The sequence below is a fragment of the Microtus pennsylvanicus genome, chromosome 1 (assembly GCF_037038515.1).
Source record: "Microtus pennsylvanicus isolate mMicPen1 chromosome 1, mMicPen1.hap1, whole genome shotgun sequence".
In the NCBI taxonomy this organism is placed as follows: domain Eukaryota; kingdom Metazoa; phylum Chordata; class Mammalia; order Rodentia; family Cricetidae; genus Microtus; species Microtus pennsylvanicus.
Window position 1 is genome coordinate 219,505,024 of NC_134579.1, and position 22,283 is coordinate 219,527,306.

The window sequence follows — 22,283 nt, forward strand, 5'->3', positions numbered from 1 at the left end:
ATCACTAGAGTCCGAAGGTCAGGAGTTGAACTGGGGACTTATTGGACTAAAGTCCGGGGGTTCTGAGGGATCTTTCCTCTTGAAGACTTCAGAGGGCATCTCTTTATGCTCCTAGGAGTCAACCCAGTGGCTCATGGCTTCTCTGTAACTTCAGAACCTTTGCCCTCATCCTGCGGCCACTCTGAGTCACTGGTCCTGTGGTTACCTCCTTCTCTGACTATAACCTGTATGCCTGCCTTTTCTCTTAGGGACCCTCATAACTATATCAGGGCTCCAGCAATTGAGGAAAATCCCTGATGGGATCGCATCTGCAAGGTGAGAGAAATGGCCCAGTGGTTATGAGCACTCATTGTTCTTGAGAGCACCCTGGTTCAGTTTCCAGCCGCCACATGGTAGGTCGCAATCCTCCACAGCATCAGCTAAGGGGATCTGATGCCCTCTTCTGACTTCTGAGGGTGGCAGGCACAGCAGGCACATGCTGAACTTATATACAGGCATGCGAAACACTCAGACAGAGAAATATTTTTAAAAAGTTACATCTGCGACAAGCCACTACCATATGAGGTTCCAGGATTAGGACAATGGCATCTTAGGGGACGATTGTTCTGTCTGCAGTATTGGTCCCCAAAAGTGCTTACTTGTTGTATTAGGAGCAGCAGGGCTGCATCCCCAGCATCCTGGCCGCCTGGCTAGCTTATGCCCCAAAATAACAACACACAAATTGTATTCTTTTAAACACTGCTTGGCCCATTATATCTAGCCTCTTCTCGGCTAACTCTTGCACCTGGACTAGCCCATTTCCAATCATGTGTGTAGCACCCCAAGGTGCGCTTACCAGGAAGATTCTAGCCTACATCCATCCTGGGTCGCGTCTGCCTGGGAGAGGGGAGCATGGTGTCTCTCTGAGGCATCTGCCCCTGAGAGGAGAGCTGTCGAGTCTGAGCTCACTTCATGTGTGTAGCACCCGAAGGTGATTGGAAATGGGCTAGTCCAGGTGCGAGAGTTAGCCCAGAAGAGGCTAGATAGAAATGGGCCAAGCAGTGTTTAAATGAATACAGTTTGTGTGTTGTTATTTTGGGGCATAAGCTAGCCAGGCGGCCGGGGTGCTGGGGACGCAGCCCCGCCGCCACTCCTAATGCAACACTTACTGACCAGTTCTTGCCCTCCCATGACACAGACCTCTCCACCCAATCTTTAACTTGGCTTTCAATCTTTGTGGTTTGTTGGTTTGTTTGAGACAGGGTTCCTCTGTTTGGCCATGACTGGCCTCAAACTCATAGAGATCTTCCTATCTCTGCCTCTCAAGTGCTGGGATTAAAGGCATGAGCCTCCACACCCATTCTTGGGTTGTAATTCTTTAGAACTCTGTAGGATGGGTATTAGCCGGGGATGGGGAAGGAAGTTCCTTTTATCTTTTCCTTCCTCCAGTAATCTACTCAGCAAATATTGATGAGTAGCCATCACACAAGACACTATTCTGGAGACATAAAAAGATGTTAGAAATCAGGGCCATTCCAAATCACATTCGGGGCAGATAGCATTGAATATAGAATGTAGCCCCAAAGAATAGAACCCTATCAACAAAGCCTGACATTTCTGCTGTAGACATAAAAACACAAACCCAAGGAGTCACCACAGAAGGACTAGTTTCTTGCTTGGTAGGTCCTGTCTTCTAGAATTAAGATAACACAGACCATGTTAACCTGGATGACCTCAAGAGCTAATTCAGGATTTTTACTTCCTTAGTGGGCCAGAGGAACAAAGTATAAATGTACAGAGATGCTAGATCTGCTTCCTACAAATGTCAACATTGAGATTTCCTAAGTGGGGGGGGGGAGAGCTGGTTGGCACTGTACAAAGAGGAGACAGCTTCAGAACCCAAAGGACTCACCACAAGTAAGAACTGTCTGCCTCACTAAGGGCTCCAACGGTCTGAGCAGTGCGGCTTGTGGGTTGCCTCGTTATGTTGCCTGCCGTGACCTTGATCTGCGGATATATAAGACGTAAAAGGGCAGCAGGCAGGTACCATGGCTTGGGTATGGTTTGAATATTCACAAGGCCTTCATGAGTTAGTGCTCACTGTGAGGGGTAAGACAATAATCACTGCATCTGATTGTGGTGGTCTGGTAGAGCGGATGGCGGGTGGCCGGATGAATGAGACCCTAAGGGTAGATAGAGCCCTGTGATTGGATCCTTTGGGATTTGCAAGGAGAGACTACAGACACCTACCTGAACATTCTTCTGCACCTCAGAATCCATCAGCTGGAGGCTCAGGCTCCTTATCACAGCGTGGGCGTGGCAGGCTGTGCTAGAGGCCCATCATCTAGCAAGACTGATTTCACTTTGGTGATCACAAGGCTGATTTCTCTAATGCCACCCAGAAGGATATAATGTGAGATCCTGGAGGTGCATCCCATCATCTACTGCCAGTGATGGCCAGCTGTACCGTCGACTGTTTTTATTCAGATAGTTGTCTACAGTGTGATGCCGGAAGGTGATTTGTAATTAAAGACTTGTTGGACACGTGTGATCCAGTCATTTGAACAATGATACTGATTTCAGTTTTTTCAAGTTGAGTGGATAATTGACTAAACTCTCTCTAGTTTCGCATGAGAATTAGTGTTAAGGTGTGTTTAATGACTGGGAGTGGTCAGGTTCTGGCTCAGGCTCTGGATATAGCCTGGGAGGCCGCAGTCTTGATAAGAGATCCAGGTAGATAGTGGCACAGAGGTACGGAGGCACATTGAGGTCTTGTGTTTCCCCTTTCTCACACTTACAAGTCTTCAGACCCCAAGACACGTCCTTCAGTCCCTAGCTGCCCAATCCCCCTACCCTGTCTGGCCCTAGATATCAGTCAGAAGTGGCGGTTTAATATGACAGACAAATGGTAGTTGGGGAGAGAGATAGTGGCTGCCCTTCTCCTTCCTGAAGCCATTGGAAGAGCCATTTCTTGTTGTTCTAGCCATGTCCTCCAAATTTCCTAGAAGAGCTGGCTTGTGAGCAAATGCTCAAAACCTTCAACAAGGGAGCAGTAACCTCAGAGAAATAGATTGGTCCATTAGGTGAGAAGACAGCAGATTCAAGGGTTCAAGAAGTGGGGTGGGAAGCTAATCAAAGCTATTAACTCATCTTTGGGAGCCTCCACAAGACAGCATTGTTAGGCAGACTGGACAGAGAAGCCAGATCCTAGCTTCTCACGTGAGTGGGAATGAGGTTAGGGTCCTGTAGTAATAAGGAGCGGCGGCGGGGTTGCGTCCCCAAACACCCCAGCCGCCTGCCCGGCTCGGCTAGCTTATGCCCCAAATAATTACACGGACACTGTATTCTTTTAAACACTGCTCTGGCCCATTTCTAATAATCTATGTAGCGCCCCTAGGTGCGCTTACCGGGAAGATTCTAGCCTAAGTCCATCCTGGGTCGGAGCTGGGGCATGGTGTGCGTCTTCCCTGGAGCAGGTAGCATGGCGTCTCTCCTGCATCTGCTCCGGAGAGCGGAGCTGTGGAGTCTGACCTCACTTCCTCTTCCTCCCGGCATCCTGTTCTGTTTACTCCACCCACCTAAGGGTGGGCCTATCCAATGGGCCTAGCAGTTTCTTTATTGCTTAACCAATGAAATCAACAGATTGATATATGACACTCCCCCATCAGGGTCCCAGCCATCTGCCTTACCTGTGACAAGTCTATGGAATTGCTAAACATTGTATTAAAACAGTACCAACTCCCACAAACGCTGAGGTGCAATCCAGACAGAGGAGAGAGGTCAGACCTGTGATCTTGATGACAGGGACTACCCAGAGGAATACTCTCTAGGTGAATGGTTATACTTTGCCTACATCACAGACTGAGTCTCGCAGTGTATATTCTTTGGAGCACAAGACACGTCTGCATTTGACTACATGTCAATCATAGAAGCACTTCTCTCTCGCTGCATATTAACCACAGACATCTCCACCACACAGCATGTAAACCATAGATAAACACATTGTTGTATGTAAACAGTTGACATACACCCTCCTCCCTGTGTGTCAATCATTGACACATGTTGTAATATGAGCGGCGGGGCTGCATCCCCGGCACCCAGCCACCCGCACTGCTAGCTTTAGCCCCACGTTGGGCGCCACTCTGTTATAATACCAGCGGTGGGACTGCTTCCCGCCACCCGGCTAGCTTTACCCGAAATAATTACACAGAAACTGTATTCTTTTAAGCACTGCCTGGCCCATTAGTTCCAGCCTCTTATTGGCTAGCTCTTACATATTGATCTAACCCATTTCTAATAATCTGTGTAGCCCACGAGGTGGCTTACTTGGGAAGATCTTAACCTGCATCTTTCTGGAGTAGGACAATCATGGCAACTCCTGACTCAGCTTCTTTCTCCCAGCATTCTGTTCTGTTTACTCCGCCTATCTAAATTCTACCCTATCAGAGGCCAAGCAGTTTCTTTATTACTTAACCAATGAAACAACAGATAGAAAGATGACCCTCCTCCATCAGACACATCTACCCTGCTATGTGCCGATCATACACATCCACTATACATTTAATAGGTGCATGCTCGCTTCATCAAAGACATAAATGCCTCTCTGTGTATGTAAAATACTGACAGTTTGTACATCTCTGTGAAAGTCAATAATATGTATGCATATTGCTGCGTGTGAATCGCACCTAAAATCATGCTAGTTTTAAAAAGAAGGACTAGCCAAGTACCTGTAATCCCAGCCGTCAAGAAGCTGGAACTCAACCAATAGCCCAGTCAGCCTGGGCTATATAACATGAACCCAAGAGCAGGAGTAAGAAGGTAAGGTGAAACCGTGAAACCACACCAACTAATAAATAAAGCTCAAAGCACATGAGAGAATATTCTAAATATCTGGCAGCTTCAAGAAAAGTGACTAATGGTCTGTAGAGGAGTGTCCATCAGTCAGACATTCCTGAAGGGGATGCCCACATCAGTCTGTGTTAAACAGAATTAAAAGAGATATACCATTTTTTCATTTCTCACATTGACAAATGAACTTTTAAAGTCTAGTGTCTCTTTGGTGAAAGAAGAAATGGTACCATTATGAACTGGTATAAATTTTGTTGGGAGTTCAGAAATACATAACAACACTACCTAGAATGCTTAGAATGTTTCCTCTTGACAAAACAATTTTACTGCTGATGAAATTTCAATTCATTGTCATTAAAAAGTGGGACAATTGGTGTGTTAAATGTGTGATGATTCAGTAAATATTATTAAACAGACCATATTTTAAATCAATCGATATAGAGGAAATGGTTAAAAGAATTAGCACACAGAGAGTAGCCTACAGTAATTTTTCCACTTGAGATGTTTGCTGGCTACAATATAAATGTTGGGAAGGTCTGTTTATTGGTTTGCCAGCTGGTTGGGTTGAATGACGAGCTTTAAAGCCAGATTATTTTTGTAGGACTTGGTGTAGCACCCAACAAAAGAGGCCAAGGGTTTTAGGGATGGGTTGATAGAGCCCAGAGCAGGAGCTCGGTATGAGCTCCAGGTGCCTGTATCTCTTCACTGTGGATCCTTGGCCGGGATGACCCCGAGCTTGAGGGAAGCATAATGTCTATGCCCCCAAGAAGAACCAGACCCTAAGGCATCTGTCAGTTCAGAGAAATCTGTGCCTCCAAGGCAAACGTGGGTTTCATTTGTTATAACTGTTATAGAGGCCAGCATGGACACTGGATTCAGTAAATACAGGAATCTATAAACTGCCTTAAGGAAGTACACTTGCTCTAAATCATGAACAAATAGTCCCAGCAACAGCATATGGAGTTTTGTGTGGTAAATATTTTTCACTTCCAAGGTCAAATCACCCAGTCATCTCAAATTTGTGGACTCTTTTTCTTTAATTTTTATTATTAAAATTTTGTTATTCTTTAATTTTTAACATATATATGCATGTCAACACATAAATACAACCTGCTCATTCTGGTTTGTTTTTAATTTTTCACATATTAGTTCATTTGGTGTGATTGTATAGTCTCAGAATGAGCCCAGGTCCTGCTGACCCTGTTCAGTGTTGGTTGTTTAGATGTGATTTCTGGGTTGACCACTTGGTGCTAGATAACCATTTCAGGAGCTCATCCCTGGGGAAGACCAAGTCTCCCTCTCTCAACATTCCTTACTTGTCTATAGTTTCTCTTCTAGGGGCGAAGCCCTATGAGACAGCCCCTTTATGTTAGCATGTCTGTTAGTGCTGTCCTCATTCAGGTCTTGTTTAGACAGCCAAATTGTTGAGGTCTCATTGGTGTGGCTTCCCTGTCATTTCTAGGAGACACAATCTCACAGCAGAATTCCTGCCATGGATCTTAAAGTCTTTCTGATCCACTTTCTGGGGGTGTTCCCTGAGCCTTGGGTTCAGGAGCTGTGCTGTAGATCTGTAGATGCACCCAATGGGGATGGGTATCCCATGGCCAGTTGTTCTCTGTATTTTGACTATGATTTTCTATAATGGTCTCCATCTTTAGCAAAGAGAAGAAACTTTTGCTAAGGGTGAGAGCTACATTTACATTTGGTTATCAGTGTTTATAACACAGCTAAAAATTATGCTGGTTTGGTACCATTTTAATTCTTTTTGCTTTCTTCCTTTTGAGACAGGATCTTTGTGGCTATCCTGGAACTTGCTACACAGACCAGGATGCCCTCTAACTCACAGATAGCTGCCTGTTTCTTCCTCCCAAGTGTTTGCATTAAGCTGTGTGCCACCACACCCAGCACCGTTCTAATTCACGAAGGGATGGTGCTTGTTAATTCTGTAAGTGGGAAAATTACCTAAGAGCAAACCTGCTTTCCCTCCTCCCTCTCACACCCCTCTGTTCCTCCCTCCTTTTACCTATCCTGTCCCTACTCCTCTGAAACAATACTAATCCTATCAAAGATACAGCTCAGGTTACTTTTTTAAAAAATGACCCTGAACATCTAGACCAAAGTAGAACCCACAGTTTGAACCACCATTGATATCTGCAATGTCTAAAAGGTGGTGAGCTGGGGGTAGAAAGTAACAAACTTCTGATTTTACCCATCAAATGTCCACATCCAGTTGTAAAGCAAGACTCGGCTGTCAAAGTTCTGTTCTACAGCCAGACCTCAAAGCAGATATGTCTGTCCTTCTCCTTTGATAACTCTGAAGCTCAAGTTAACATATATAAGATTACCTAGCTTATTCTCAATGGTGTTTTTTTTTTCTTGGACAGAGTCAGAGAAGCTTTGTCCTAAGAAGGGCCATGGCTGTATGAATATTAGCTGGGTTTAAATGTCTGCTGAAAAGTGACCACCTCTTGGCCAGTCATGGACATTGTGCCACGTTCCTCCTTTGCAGCAGGAGGCCCAGCCTGAAATCCTGAACAGTTTCCTCTTTCTGTATCTTTAATCTCCCTGTTAAGATTTTAATGAGTGATCCTAGTCTTGTTTTTCCCATCTGTGCAAGATATGATATATCCTACAACACGGTTTCATTCTGGTTGCCTCCAGCAGTCAATATCATTTCTATTAAAGTTGAAATATTAAGAGTAAGTATCCAGAAAAGGTTTCTACAGAGACTTGGATGTCTCTTAAGAAGCAAAAAAAAAAAAATGACAGTGTATTGCTTTAGCTCAGATGGAAGATCTAATGATGGCACCTTCGGCAGTGATGTAATGCAAATGAACATAAATACAAACTGTTGTGTTTTTTTTCTTTTTTTTTATTTTTTTTATTTTTGGATTTTCGAGACAGGGTTTCTCCATAGCTTTTGGTTCCTGTCCTGGAACTAGCTCTTGTAGACCAGGCTGGCCCCGAACTCACAGAGATCCACCTGCCTCTGCCTCCCGAGTGCTGGGATTAAAGGCGTGCGCCACCACCGCCCGGCCTGTTGTGTTTTTTTAAGATACTAATATTCTGCAGGGATACAATACTCTTAAAAAGTCGTCTCTGGCTTGTTTTCAAATGACAAATGTCAGAAATGTCAGGGAATCTTCCAGTAGCTTGCATTAATAGAAACACTACTGTCAGTACGATCTCCTAGCACATCTCCTGTGTGAGCCATGTTATAGTCAGAATAGTACCCTCTATCTTTCCTGGTGTTTTTCAAAAAGTTCATAGACTGAGAAATAGCAAACTTGGCTTACCCAATACCAGGTAAACATGCACTCACTGTGTATTTGGGTTGTATCTCCACAACCAGCTCTCGGAATAAACACAAAGGAATACAGTCAAATGCTCAGATAATTTCTATGTTTGGATTCAAGTTATGGTTACAAATTCTTGGGACACTGACCGTGATCAAATGTCCAGGCAAGGCTTCCTGACTGCAGGGCATTTTCAGAGAGTTGATCAGAATGACAAGAGAACACAGCATACCAGCAGCTGGAGAATTACTTCCAAAGTACAAGGTTTAGGGATCTTCCCACAGCCTATTTGGATAGAGCCAAAGGCTAAAGGGTCAAAGGGAGAAGAACATGAGCTGAAATGCCAGGGACAGTCAGGAGCCAGATTACACCAAGGCCCAAGAGGCCAAGTTAAGAATTTGAAACCCTGTGAGGAAATCATAGAAACAATTATTCATCTCAGCACATGCTGAGATTAGTGAGCCACTGTGCTTGAACAACATCGTGGTAGCAGCAGGAATAGGACCTTCAGCAGTCCCACACGGCTGCATCACTGGCTAGCTGTAGGCTCAGTGGAGCACTTAGATCATGTGCAGAGCCCACATGGAGTGGAGTTTAGACCCAAGATTCTGCTATGAAAATTCTTGAATGAACTACTCTCTGCACCCAACCAAGACTGCTTACCCTGAGTTTTATAAGATTTCCCATCTGAAAGATGCATATGCCAAGATGGAAAACCTTGCTTAAATGGGAGGCGGTGGCGGGGAGGAGGCAGAAATCTTAAATAAATAAATAAATAAATAAATAAATAAATAAATAAATAACCTCGCTTAAGCCCCTCACACTCAGACCACCTGTTAGAACATTACAGCCCACAGAAAGATCACTGCGCACGTAGTCATCGAAAAGCTCATCTTAAAATTTCTGCTTATGGGAAGTTTCAAGCATTCGAGAGAGAAGTGAAATTGACTCCAGCTATGTTTATCCAGCTTCAACCACTTGGTGTAGCCCCTGGTTTGTTCTACCCCCACTTGCTAGCACATCCCATCTGGGGGCCTGAAATAGATTTTCTAACCCATACTACTTCATTCAGAAACGCTTCAGAGTTTTTCCCTAAATGAAAAGGACTCTTCTTTTTTATTGACTTCAAAGTAAGAATATATCACACCTAAATACTGAGTAAGTACACATTTGCAACCACTGAGGTACCTGGGCAGCATTTAAGTTTCTCCAGTTTGCTCATAAATTTTTAAACTCTTTGAAACAGAAACCAGATCTAGACATTGCAGTCAGTGGATACATAGCATCCCCTGTTAATTTGTCAGTTCTCTGTATATTCTTTTGTTGTCCCAGCAGCTTAGCTGACCTACATAGTTCCCAGGATGCTGAATATAGACCCTGCTGTCCTTGAGGAGGCTCTTAGCCCCCTGTGGTCCTCTGCTTGATCGTGTGATTAGAGATGTATCAAACGCAGGTTCAGTTTGGAGGAAAAAATACTTTGTCACTCGCATTGTTGACCAGCATTGAATTTACAGCTATCAGTTCAAAGCAGGAAGTACACCTGTGGAGTTCTGCCCATTGGATGAGTAGGTTCATGTCCTGAGCCCTTGAAGAAGCCTTTGCAAAGCCAGCACACTTCTATTTTGGTGGTTGCCATTACTTTGAACTTCATGAAGGCACAAAATTAACAAAGCAGTTGCTGCTCTTCCTCCACCCAAAGGAACCGGGGAGGTTGAAGAAAGACAAGTCGCAGGAGGCAGACAAGGACTCTGCAAGGGAGAAAGGTGCTCAGAACACAAAGCATTGTGAAACAGCCCTGCCAAGAGGCCAGCCACATTTAGCACCATTCCCTCCGCTGTGATATCAAGAGAAAAGGCCACAACGGTCTCCACTGGGTGACAACCACCCAGGAGTCTACACAAGCTCTGAATGAGTGAAGATGTAAGCACTCACCTTCACTGGAAAGTATCTGATCCACGTGGAGAATGATGAAATGGAAAGCCCTCATAGAGTATGATTTTAGTAATAAGTTTCTTTCCAGTATTCACACACTTCTGGAAGCATAAAGTTTAAGTTCAAACAAACAAAAAAGAAAGTAAGAAAAACCTATAAGTAAGATGTAGTCGTTTGAAAGAAAATGACCCCAAAGCGAGTGGCTCTATTAGGAAGTATGACTTGTTGGAGTAAATGTGGCCTCATTGGAGGAAGTGTGTCACTGTGCAGGTGGGCTTTGAGGTCTCCTATGTTCAAGCTACTCCCAGTCAGACAGACCACTTCCTGTTACCTTCTCCAGCACCATGTCTGTCTGCACGTTACCATGTCCCACCGTGATGATAAGGGATTGAACCTCTGAACTGTAAGACAGCCTCCCCAAATAAACATTTTCCTTTATAAGAATTGGTGTGGTCATGGTGTCCCTTCACAGCAACAGAAACCCTAAGATACAAGACTATACCCTCCCTTCCTCCCTTCTATCCCAACCTGTAGTCTTACTGAAATCCAAAGATACTGGCTATGGGATTTGACAGGAGGAAGTTGGGGGGCGGGGGTTGAAGCCTCCTGTTCTGACCCCTGGATTCGTGTTGGCACAGGTCTTTCCTACTATGTTGGCAGCCAGCCATACTCCAACACTCCTCAGAACTTGAAAAATACTGAGATCCAGCTCAAGTATTATTCCTATTAAAAAGGATCTTCTATTTTTACACCATCATTGTTCCTTCCTTCCTCGTTCCTTATGGCATACTTGGAGAGAAGCAGAGTGCAGGCCTTGGCAGGCATGACCAGAGGCTAAACATGGCTGGGCGCTGTTTGGTGTTGTGAGTCACCATTGGCCCACTCTTGTCTGGGCTTTTATATGGCTGTTTTTAACTGAAGTACTTGAATTTCTCACTATAAGTGGCATCAACTCAGACTCTGAAAAACCACTTGCACCAACACACACACAGTTTAGCTTCTGCTAGGGTCCTGGATTCCTAGTCAGAAGCTTTAAGCCACCTACCTTCTTCTTAAGCAGGTCACTTGCTTTCCCCAGATGAAAGATGAATTATCCTTTGGTTTTTACAAGGTTGGGAAGATCAAAGCAGTTTTACGTTTAAACACTTTTGTAGACTGGGCTTCACAAGAATCCTAGCATGTTACATACTCCTGAAACTGGTGTGATGAACGTACCAGCCACAGGTCATCCCTGACCACTTATGGAAGGAGAAATTACCCACCCGCCAGCTCCCCAGATACAAAGAGCTCCTAAGTAAGCAAGAGAGCCATTGAGGAAGTGGTGGGTGGGAGATTGGGCCTCTTACTGCTTCACTAGAGACGCTCTCATTAGTAACAGCCAAGGCTGTCCTCAGTGAGAACTATGCCTGGAGATGATCAGGACAGAAGACTCTGTGGACTGGGCCTTCTTAGCAGTGTTCATTCCCTCAGCACCAAAGACTGATATATGGAAAGTTCTAGCTGCTTTTTCAGCTAGCCGTATGAGGAAGGCTTCCTTCCACTATTTCACTCTTTGTACACAAGAGTAAGGCCCCCTCTTCCCCAGTATGTACTTACCACCTGTGATCTGACTCTGTACTGATTCCCTGGAAGGACTAAAAACATAGGTCCTACATCCCCAGATCATGTTTGCCTGGATCTTAATGTGACAGCTACTTGGGACTCCAGAGCCAGTGACTCGGCCTACAAGCTCCACTCTCCTCTCCCATAAGGTAGAAATAATAATACCAGTCTCATGAGTGAAATATAATGAGAGCCTGGCATACAGTAGGTGGCCAATAAAGAAGACAGTCACTGCTACTTTCTTTCCCACCGTGATGGCTTGAATTAACTAGCCAACTAGCTTTTAGAATGAACTAGAAATAAACTCACTAGGAAGTGAGTAAGCCTTGTTCTAAGACAGAACAGCTTCGCCATGGTGATTTCAAAGTGACTAACTGACATTTGACCCTAGTGAAGCTTCGTTCCAAGTCTCTAAAAGTATAATGTTTGCAGGCAGTCACTAGATCTTTAAAATATCTCGGTACCACTCAGATACATCATTGAGACTGCAAGTGCCTCTCTAACGAAGGCAGCTTGTGAGGGCAAATCCAGAGTTCCAGAGAAAGCAGAAGGAATGCTTTCTTCTCCACTGACACCAGGCAAGGCCTTTATAAAGACACGGACATTGTTCCTCTTCTCATGGTCTTGTGAAATAGATATGTGAGGAGACAATGCCTAGAAACTACACCCGAGGTTGTACTTCATTATATTTATTTTGGAAAAATATTTTTAAGATGAATTTCTTCATTAACAAAACAGTAAAAAACTCAAATAACATTTGCACAATATTCCATAAATACATTTATATACAAAAAAATATAGTCACATAGACCCGAAGTGCCTTTGTACATATTTACCAAAATTTAAATTATAAAAAAATGAACATCACAAAATACTCAAGCTTTACAGATATCATGAAAAATATTTTTACAAATCCAAAAAAATAACACACATTTTTTTTCCGTCTAGAAAAAAAAAACACATTTCAGTATCAAAAAGGACAGTAAAGGCAGTTGTGTTTCTAGTTCAAGGAAAGACTGGCTCATAGTAATCCAAGACAGACATGTCGGCAGTGCGTGCTTCCTATAGTTATCAAGTCACTCGTCCACTTAAATATATAATCTTCAAAGCAACTGTCCATAGTGCAATGGGAACGTCCAGCAGGCAGTGCAGCGGCAGCCGAAGCTCGGGCTGGCAGTGTCCGGCACCTCTGCTAACTCCGAGAGAACCAGCTCCGCTTGAGCCTGCTTCTCAGCAGCAGTCCCTGGGGCCTCCCTTCCTTTCAGCAGCATCCGTTGGGGCTATATCCTTGGAATTTTATTTAAGAGAAATGGGAATTTTGCCACATCGCTTCCATCTTACACCTAGAAAGGCCCAGGGGACAGGACAGGAAGTTAACTCCAGAAAGAAACAGACCTTCTCCCTATTACCCACGTCTGTGACAAGAGCGTTGCACACTGACCTCAGTTGCTATGACACACTCATCCTTCTCGGCCGATAGAACATACACCGACTGGTACTTGGTGTCCTTTGAAGTAGAGTAGACAGACTCGGGCCTTTTTCTGTCAGGGACCTCTCCTCTGGAAGAAAAAGTAGAAAGAACCATAATAAACACACAGGAATGTGATTGAACAAGGACATATCCAGACTATGGAAAGACCTTCCTGCCCTCCTTGCCCAGCTCAAAGCACACACCCCCGGAGTGTTGAGGTGCCCTTGTCTTCTCCCGCGGAGCCCTGTGACTGGCACTTGGTGTCACGTTTGCTGTGTGCATCCCTGATGGTGGCTTCATCTCCCTTGAGGTCTCGAACGAGGTTATAGTCCACAGCAGGGTATCGGGCCTTAAAGCTGCTCTTGTCAGCACCATGGTCCCCATGAAAGTCCGCCTTCTTGTTGGTGTTCTTGATCTGTGTAGCCCCAATGATGCTAACAGAAACATCCTTCTCACGCTGGCAATTGGCCAGGTTGTTCATGGTCTCTGTCTCTCCTCCACAAGGATCAGGTGGGGGCTGGTGCTTCTGTAGCTTCAGCCGGACACACACCACCACGGCAGCACAGCCCAGCAGCAGCATGAGGACAAGCACCACCCCGGCACACACGGCCACCCAGGGGAAGGGCCCCCCCTGGCTCTCCATATGCCTCTCGCTAAGGTCCACCACCATGGGGCCCTGTGGTGGCTCAGGGAGCAGGAACTGGCAGTTGGGGCCACCGTAGCCCTGGGCACACTCACACATGTAGCGTTGACCCCTCTGGTGGCAGGTGGCCCCATTGTGGCAGGGTGCATGCTCACACCTGCTGACGGGGGCACTGCAGTTCCTGCCTGTGTAACCAGGTGGGCAGGTACAGGAGAAATCATTTACACTGTCCCGGCAGGTGCCCCCATTGGCACATGGGGAGGAGGCACAGTCATCTATGTTGTCTTCGCAGTATCTCCCGGAGAAGCCAGCCTGGCACCGGCACAGGTAGGTATTGCCGAGGTCCACACACTTGGCACCTGGAACACAGCGGAGGCAGAAGTTTAATCACCAATCAGACACGCTGATTTACACATACCACAGATGCAATGATAGTTTGGTTTTGTACCGCGTATCTTAGGATCTCAAATACACCAGAACAAGACCTACACATTAGAAATAATAAGAGCTTTTGTTTTTGTTGCCTGAATTAGGCAAACCCCCTACATCACCAGTACCTTGCTCCCCACATTTCTGCCTCAAACAGGGTCTTGCTAGATTTGGCAGGATGGCCTTGAACTTGATCATCTTGCTGCGGTCTCTGGAGTTACGAGGACTACAGGTCTGTGCCACCATGTCCAGTCTGTAGATCAGTATTTTGACAGCACTGCGTATGGCATTTTGCCTGATCACTACCTTCCTCTCACGACCACCAGACAAGGGATACTACACTATCAGATCCAGGTTACAGGGGGAGAAATGAAGGGTTATAGGGAACATCACATTTGCTGATAGCACAGGGAGTGAGAAAGGACTGGAAACAGGAGAGAAGGCAGACAAGAATGAAGACAGTGAGAAAGCGGGCAAGGAAAGGGAGAGGGAGGAAGACTGGAAGGAAAGAAAAAACGGAGGAAGAGAAAAGGGATGGAAAGGCAACTATTGGGTCCATCTCCCTTCTGAGTCTATTTTAGGTACCTGACCTCTCTTCCACCAGCAAGAGGTTCATGATGCAAAAAGCATGCCTCCTCATACTTGGTACCCTAACTGCTATCTGGAGCGAGACCCCCTTCCCAAAGACACAATGGCTGTGCTTCCTCTATCAGAGGAGAGCCTGCAGAGCTGTGGATGGTGACAGGCACCTGAACATTGACCCTGACTGGGTTGTGGCCTTCTGACCAGGGCACTTCTTGCACCACGAATGTGTCACTAATCCTCCTGATTGCATGTCTTCCTCCCAAATCCTCATGGAACCGATTCAGGGAATCCACAAACCCAAGATGACTCCCAGAGCAATGTGTTCCTCTAATAAGAAAGCATATGCCTTTGGAGGCAGTAACCAGACATCCCATCGACCCTCACCATTAGAACAGGGGGAGGAGCTGCAGAGATCCATCTTCTTCTCACAGTTGAAGCCAGAGAAGCCCGAAGGGCAATGGCAGCTGTAGCCTCCGTCAGGGTTGTCTGAACACCGTCCCCCGTTGAAGCAGGGGCCATCTGCACAAGTCATGGCACTCAGCTCACAGACCTTCCCATAGAAGCCGGGAGGGCAGGTGCAAGAGTAGCTGTCCTCTAGATCCTGGACAAGAAGGACACAAGAGTCTTTCTCAAGCTGTTGCAAGAACCTCCACACTTTACTTAAAACCAACAATCCCATCCGTCTTCAGGTAGCACAGCACAGTGCCCACGACTCACCGTGCAGCTCCCCCCATTCCTGCAGGGACTTGGAGCACACTCATCTACTTCCAGTTCACAGTTGGCACCTGTGTACCCAGGTCGACAGGAACACGTGTAGCTCCCCTGGCCTGTGTTGGTGCAAGTGGCTCCATTCCTGCACGGCTTATGGTGAGTGCAGTAGTTTAGGTCTGCCGGGTAGAGACAGGAAAGGAAAGGGGGCAGGAAAAGCCCACGATCAAACACAGGAAGAATCTACTTTTTAAGTGAGCATCAGGCTGCTTTGAGAGAACCTGGCAATCACAGAGGGAGGGACTTACCCTGGTTGCAGAAAAGGCCCCCCCAGCCTTCTTGGCAGTTACACTGCCAGGGCTGCTGGCAGGTACCATGGAGACAGCCTGGGTATCGGATGCACTCATCGCAGTAGCGGCCCTGCCAGCCAACTCTGCACCTTGGAAAAAGCAAAGCACAATCATGTTGCCTTCTAGATTCACAAGGGTGTTCTCACACACCATTATCTCCAGAAGCAACAAGAAGTTACCAGTCCTCAAACTAGGCATCACTAGAACTAGCTGAAAACCCCTGAGCTGTTGTCCCCTCTCAGATGAAGGGCACGGTGGATATCCTGGTTTTCTTTAACATGCACAAGGACTATGGATATGAAATATCATTTCCCATGCAAACTTTTTAGCTGAGACCTGTATATTCTCATTAAGTATGAGCTTATACGTTTTCAGACCTTTATTAGAGCAACATCTCCCACTCAACTGACTCCCTGGGATGTTTTATATGGGGAGGGGGGAGCAAGAAGAAAAGGTGAACCAGGCAATGTAGCATGGAGATCCTGCAGTGAAGGGTTATGAGTTCAAGGCCAGCCTAGACTACATAGAAAGTTCTCTGGGATACATAGAAAAATCTCATAGAAAAAAAGAAGAAGACGAAGAAGAAAAGAAGACACAAAGCTTTGCAAACTTACTTGCACTCCCCTGGCTTGTCACAAAATCCATGCTGGTCATCACAGCCTGGCAAACAGATTGCTGCAAGCAAATAAACACATGGGTTATAGCCCCACCCCAGGAATTCCCTGGTATCACCAGGTGGGACTGGGACAAAATTAGCAGTACCTACTCTGTAGGTCCAGGCTGAGTGGATCCCAGGCTGCAGAGCCTGGCCCACCCTGGCTGGTGGCTTTGGACTTCATTCAAGCCTGGGGTGAGCATTCTTCTTAACATAGTGCTTCCAGGACAAAAGGGCTCTCAGAAGCCCCCACTCCTACCCCGTCCCTTTTTCTTCTAAAAGAGGGTCAGAAGTCTTCTCCCTCCTCCCTCCCCCACTTTCCAATTCTATGCACAAAGCTCCACCTCTTAATATCCCAGAAAGTGTGTGTGCAGATAAGAGTGGACAGCTGGTGTGCAGCGTGCAGGGCAGGACAGCTGCTCCATTGTCTCTTCCCTCACGCAGCTGCCCCAGCACGACAATGCTGCCCCCACCCAACCCCCAGCCCGAGCATGTGTGTGTGCACTCACACAAGCGCGTGTGAGCACATACCCCTCTACCAATGGGAATGGGCAGAGTCCCCACCGCCTATCCTTGGGGAGATCTAATCTATGGCACGTGTAAGCAGGGGCGGGGAGAGACCCCAGTGTTTGAATAAGAAGAAAAGTTTAGATTTCTGACTACCCCAGAACCATTGGGCCCTAGAGAGGAAAGCTGCAGTGGGAGGCCAGAGAAGCCCGAAGAGGTGGGGGGTGGCCACAGGCTGAGGTTTTGAGCTGGCTCATTTCCCCAGTTATGAAACTCATTAATGGTCAGCAACTCCAGTTCTTAAGAAAACAGCCAGCTCTGGCCAAGGCGGGGCATCAAAGGCGCGCCAAAGCCCTCAAGGATATGGGAAGCTAGGCAACAATGGCATCCAGGTTCTCACTGAAGTAAGGACCCCTTCATCCTCAGGCAAAAAATTAAAACTGGAAAGCTACTCCATATCCTCCTGCAGGCACTGACAGAGGTCCTAGGCCCCACCAAGTCCAATGTTCAGCTGCTCCAGGGCAAGAGAACAAAAGTTCACCAAGCCCTGACTGAAAGGAAAGGGCCATTCCTACAGGTGGGACAGATGAGACCTCAGAGAGCTGGAGGGGGGTCCACTGAGGTCCCTATGAACCGGAACCAGAGCCGGAGTCCTCCCTGTGACCCTCGTCCCCTGGTTTGCAAGAGCATTGCAAGACATCAGTTACTACATTTCTTTACAGACAGTGCGCTGGTGCCTTCTACCATATGGCCCTGCAGTCTGCCTCGGCACGCCTGTGGACTTTCCACAGCTCAAAGGATTGAAGACTTCCCTACAGGACAGGACACAGAGTATATCCCAGGGAATCTTTGGAAATGGATTACTCTGTGGGCAGGTCAGGCATCCTAACTCCATGGAGGAAAGGGAGGGCTTCCCAAAGAGACATTGTCACTGCAAGAACTGTTGGACTATGAGCCCTCCACATCCCTTCTCTGTCCCTCCCTTCCTTCCTCCCTTCCCTTTCTAATACAAAGGCCCTAGGGAGAGCACAGTCTTACTTCCTGACCCCTGGCCTTGTCTCTGAACTCCTCCCTGTAAAGAGAAGCAGCTTCCTACAGTGGATACAAGGTCTCTCTTGTTAAAATGCCCGAGTAGGGCATAACTGCCACCAACCATAAAACAAGACACTTCTGCTCCTTAGGCCTCAGTTTCCCCCACTGAGCCATCTCTACCATCGCCTGTGTCTCTTCCCATAAGTGGACCCTTGGAGTCATCCTCCCGCGGACTCACGTTCAGTGCAGTACTGGCCTTTCCAGCCAGGGTCGCACACCTTCTCCCCTCTCTCCCCACAGGTGAAGTGGCCGAAGGCATCATCCCGGGGTCGGCAGAACACGGAGCAGCCTTCACCGTAGTAGTGTTCATCGCAGACAAACCGGTAAGAGTACCGGAGGTCTGTGCGGCCGCTACTGTTAAGGTCCTGTGACCACTCCTTTCCCACGGTCAGGTGCCTCTGCGTGGTCAGGCGGCTGATGAGTCTCTCTGGATTTTCTGGGAGAGAAGATGCGCAGGTTGGTTCGGATAACACTCAGAGGCCAGGAAGGGAGGGAGTGGCGGGGATGCTGCCACCATGGGTGGGACTCTGAACTCCTCCAGGTGCACAGTGAAGACATCAGAGGATTTGGGTGAGTGGGTAAAATAAAATGTGTATCAGCAAGGAGTTTGCACTGTGTACAAATTTGGAGTCTTACCTGTTGCGAGGTCATCCGGAGAATCTGTGTGGAGAGCTTCAATGATCAGAGAGAAGGTACCCTGGGGAAAAGGGAAAGGGTGAATGATAAACCGGAAGGAGGAGGAAGAGGAGGAGGAGGAAGAGGAGGAGGAGGAAGGGCATTAAGGGCTAACAAGTCCAGAGTCAGATCTATGTATGGTGCCAGTGAGGGTCAACTCCTATCACTTTCCTTCAATGATTTTAGAGTGGTTTTCCCGTGTGTGCTTTTTAAAATATGTTAATACAGGAGGTTGTGTTTGTTTTCAAAGGGAGAGAGTTCTGGAGCCAACAAGGTCGGGATGTGGAAGAAGAGAGGACCTCTGTGTCTGTCATTAGTTTTCTGGTGTAGAGCAGTCCCTGCTCTAGCAATGGCACAGTCAGAGGCCTAGCAGCTAGAGGAACAACAACTCTCCCAATCTTGGGAGGGGGAGGAGCATTCGGCCCTCCAGATAAGTACCGAGGTGTATAAGAAACGCCCTGAGCTTGCAAAGGCTTCTGGTGCTCCACAAGCCTTCCTTAACCTCCAGAGACTGCACGCCAATTCCCGGGAAGAAATCAAGACCACAGGCGTGTCTTTGTGGAATTATCCAACCCTTATCAGTGGCCAATGCCTTCCTCCCTCTGCCAGCCACCCGCCCACCACCCCTACCCCTCCAGGCCCAGTCGGGTGCGCGCAGGTGCCCACTCACTGGCCAGGTGAAGCCGAAGGGGAAACGGATGGGGTTGCTGAAGGCAGGGTCGATGCCTGCGCCATCAGGCAGGCTGAAGGAGTCGACACCCAACACTGGCGTGACTGCGCTGCCGTAGGTGCAGGGTGGCTCCGGGGACACGCTGGCCTGATAGTGCTTGAGGCATACGCGGAAGAAGGTCCTGCAGGCGCACGGCGGGCCTGAACCCCCGCGGCAGCAGTTGCGGTTCCCCAGCAGCCCCTTCTTGTTGACGAACTCCTGCAGCTTCAGCTCAAATACGCCGGAGCTCCAGACCTGCGCAGGGAAGGGGCGTGAGGACGCACTGGCGGCGGAGGGGCCCGGGCGCGCGGGCCCTTGCTAGGACGCAGAGGCCGAGCGCACCGCAGCGCCCGTCCGGAGCCGCCCGCTGCCAGGCAGCTCTCGGGGTCGTAGCTGCCGGAGTCGCTTGGGGATGGACAGCTGATCAGCTTGTCCGGCTCCCCTCCCTCCACCGCGCAGCAGCCCCGCCCGGCCCCCTACCTGGCACAGCAGGGCCGAGACCACGGCAAGGGCTAGCGCGCTCCGACGGCCCATGGTACCGCTGGACGCCTTTGCTCTCCTACAGTATCCTCTGTTCTCTCTTCTTCAAAGACCCAGGAATGCCAGGAAAGTCTATGTGACCCGAGGAGCACGGGCGGAAAGGCGTCTCTCGGCTCCAGGTGTGATAATCAGGGCCAGTTGCTTAAGGAGGGTGCGGTGCTTCAGATATGTCCCTGACAGAGCTCTGCGAGGCACTGAGAAAGGACAACTTTCGGTTTCCTCTTCTGGCTTTCAGTCCACGAGTAGGTGAGGGTCGCTGGCTTTCTGGTTTTGTCTTCAGCTTCTTCGCGGAGGGAAAGAGGAGAAAGGAGAGAAGACACAGAGGAAAGAGAGTCCAGATGTTCGGCTTAATTCCCAAGAGAGCTTGCAGCGGCTTCCTTCGGAGGCCTATTAGAGAGCGGCGGTCTGGAAATCCCACCGGTGAGGCGATAATCCGGGGCCCCGAGGGGCGCGGTGGGAACGGACGGCGGTGGTGGCAAGAACTGCGGCGCGCGCCCTGGTTTCCCTCCCCGCCGGGCGTCACTCGGCGGCCGCTGCCGCTCCCAGAGTGTTTTGGACCGGTATCTCTTGCGCCACTGCAAAGCCTCGCGTCTTCCCCAAGAATTCAGCCAATGCCATGCGAGAACACACACCCAGGACCGGAGACCGAAGCGTGGGAGGCTCCGTGCCGCACCGGTGCTCTCCCGTGACCTGCCTCGGTCAGACAGGGTAACCGCGGGTGCACGCCGGAGGATCTGGCCGAGGCAGGCGCCTGCCGCCCTTAAATCCTGCCGGTCGCTCGCATAACTAATGAGATGCAAATGAGCAGCCCCCCAATCTGGCGAGAGCTGTCACAAAGGAGCCACTTTTCCAAACCCTCCTCTCAATGGATCGCCAAATGGTCAGTGAGCTGTAAAATGTGCAACCCTCCTCCCCGCCCCCACCTCCCCGCCCCCTAGTCCTCTCTGCCTCCGCCCTCGCCCCTTCGCCTCCCTCCCCCAGCGCAAAACCCGCTCATTTACATTCCTGCAAAATGTTCGCTGCGACGAACCGCTTCTGCTCCCGGAGCTGGAGCTGACGCCGTGTCTCCCACCGCCCCACCGCCACAGGCCTGAAGACCCTAGGCACGCTGGGCGGCCTGCGCCTCCCACCCGCGGTCACCGCTAGCCTCGCGCGCAGGACGCGGCCTCCGGACACTCACGTCTCCAACGCTGGCCGCCTAGGCTCTCCTCGGTTGTTCGGTCCTGGGGACTGAGGAACCGAGGAGAGGTTAGAGGCCCGCGTCCCCGACGCTGCCCCTCCTCCCTGGCAGGCTCTTTCAAAGGAGGAGTCTCCCGGAGGGGGCGGGGGCGGGGACCCGTTAGGAAAGGGACCCTTGAAGAAGAGGTGGGCAAAGGGTGGCGAGAGCACCGCGGCGGTTTCGGGAAGTTTGGGGAGGTTAGGCACGCTTATACCTCTGGTGGAGGATGGCGGCTGAACCTCGGAGAGGGAGAGCGCCGATAGACTCGCGATCCCGGCGGGGCGCCCCCAGAGACTGCAGTGTCCGGGAGCCCCGGTATCTCCGTGTTGTCTGCGATCACTGGAAACGGGAATCCAGGTCCGGGCAGCGTATTCCCTGAGCCAGGAGAGCCAAAAGCTTCAGCTTACCCCCTCCCCAATGTACACGCCCTCTCCCGGGAGATTTTCGACCGCCACCACCTTCACTGGTGTCCGGTCCCACTCTCCTGGGTAATTCCCCTCAGGCCTCTCTCTGCTTGGTAAAAAGTGAGTTTGGTGTGTGTCGTTCGCGTGGCTGTCATTAAGGCAGTCTGTTATTGTGCGAGCCTGAATCAGTGGCTCTTTGTGCGTTCAGCTGTATGGTAATGCAGACAGCACCTGCTCTCCGCACAATGAGGAGAGAAAGAGCTCCCCTCCGCGCACGCCGCGGCCTCTGCGACAATGTCCGGCACATGTTCGAAAGACTCCCCCCCCTCCACCCCCAACACACAACCTTTACACAACCGTCACCTTATTAGGTTTTTACACATCCATCAGACACTAGAACTTTTCTTTCCTTTTTTTTTAAGGGAAATGAGTTTATTGGGAGGGCCCAGGACACGTATCACAAAGAGTTATCTGACCTGCTCCCCTGCTTACAGACTTCAGAGAAAAGTAAGCGGAGGTGTAGGCTCCGACTTAGTACCTAGCTTTGTGTTGAGCATGCAATGAGATGCATATTCCCATCTCTGGAGGGTCCTTCTTATTCCACCCCCAACACCTTGGCAGCCTCATTAAGAATCCCAA

General features: G+C 48.7%; 1 protein-coding gene across 1 annotated transcript; it reads right to left on the minus strand.

Moving 5' to 3' along the window:
• Positions 1-12,330: 12,330 nt before the first annotated feature.
• Dll1 (delta like canonical Notch ligand 1) lies at positions 12,331-20,908 on the minus strand. The gene is made up of 11 exons (XM_075951596.1): positions 19,962-20,908; positions 19,443-19,736; positions 18,734-18,794; positions 18,276-18,533; positions 16,458-16,518; positions 15,802-15,932; positions 15,503-15,672; positions 15,170-15,386; positions 13,332-14,130; positions 13,099-13,216; positions 12,331-13,000 (listed from the first exon to the last, which is right to left on the minus strand). Exons 1-11 carry the CDS (start codon positions 20,013-20,015, stop codon positions 12,995-12,997), a joined length of 2,169 nt encoding a protein of 722 aa, XP_075807711.1. The 5' UTR covers positions 20,016-20,908; the 3' UTR covers positions 12,331-12,994.
• Positions 20,909-22,283: the final 1,375 nt, after the last annotated feature.

Excerpts from the sequence above, each read along its gene's own strand:
- Dll1 (XM_075951596.1), bottom strand. The coding sequence starts at position 20,015 with ATGGGCCGTCGGAGCGCGCTAGCCCTTGCCGTGGTCTCGGCCCTGCTG. Across the intron at positions 19,737-19,961 it reads TCTCGGCCCTGCTGTGCCAG|GTCTGGAGCTCCGGCGTATT; the intron begins GTAGGGGGCCGG and ends TTCCCTGCGCAG. Across the intron at positions 18,795-19,442 it reads CCTTCGGCTTCACCTGGCCA|GGTACCTTCTCTCTGATCAT; the intron begins GTGAGTGGGCAC and ends CCTTTTCCCCAG.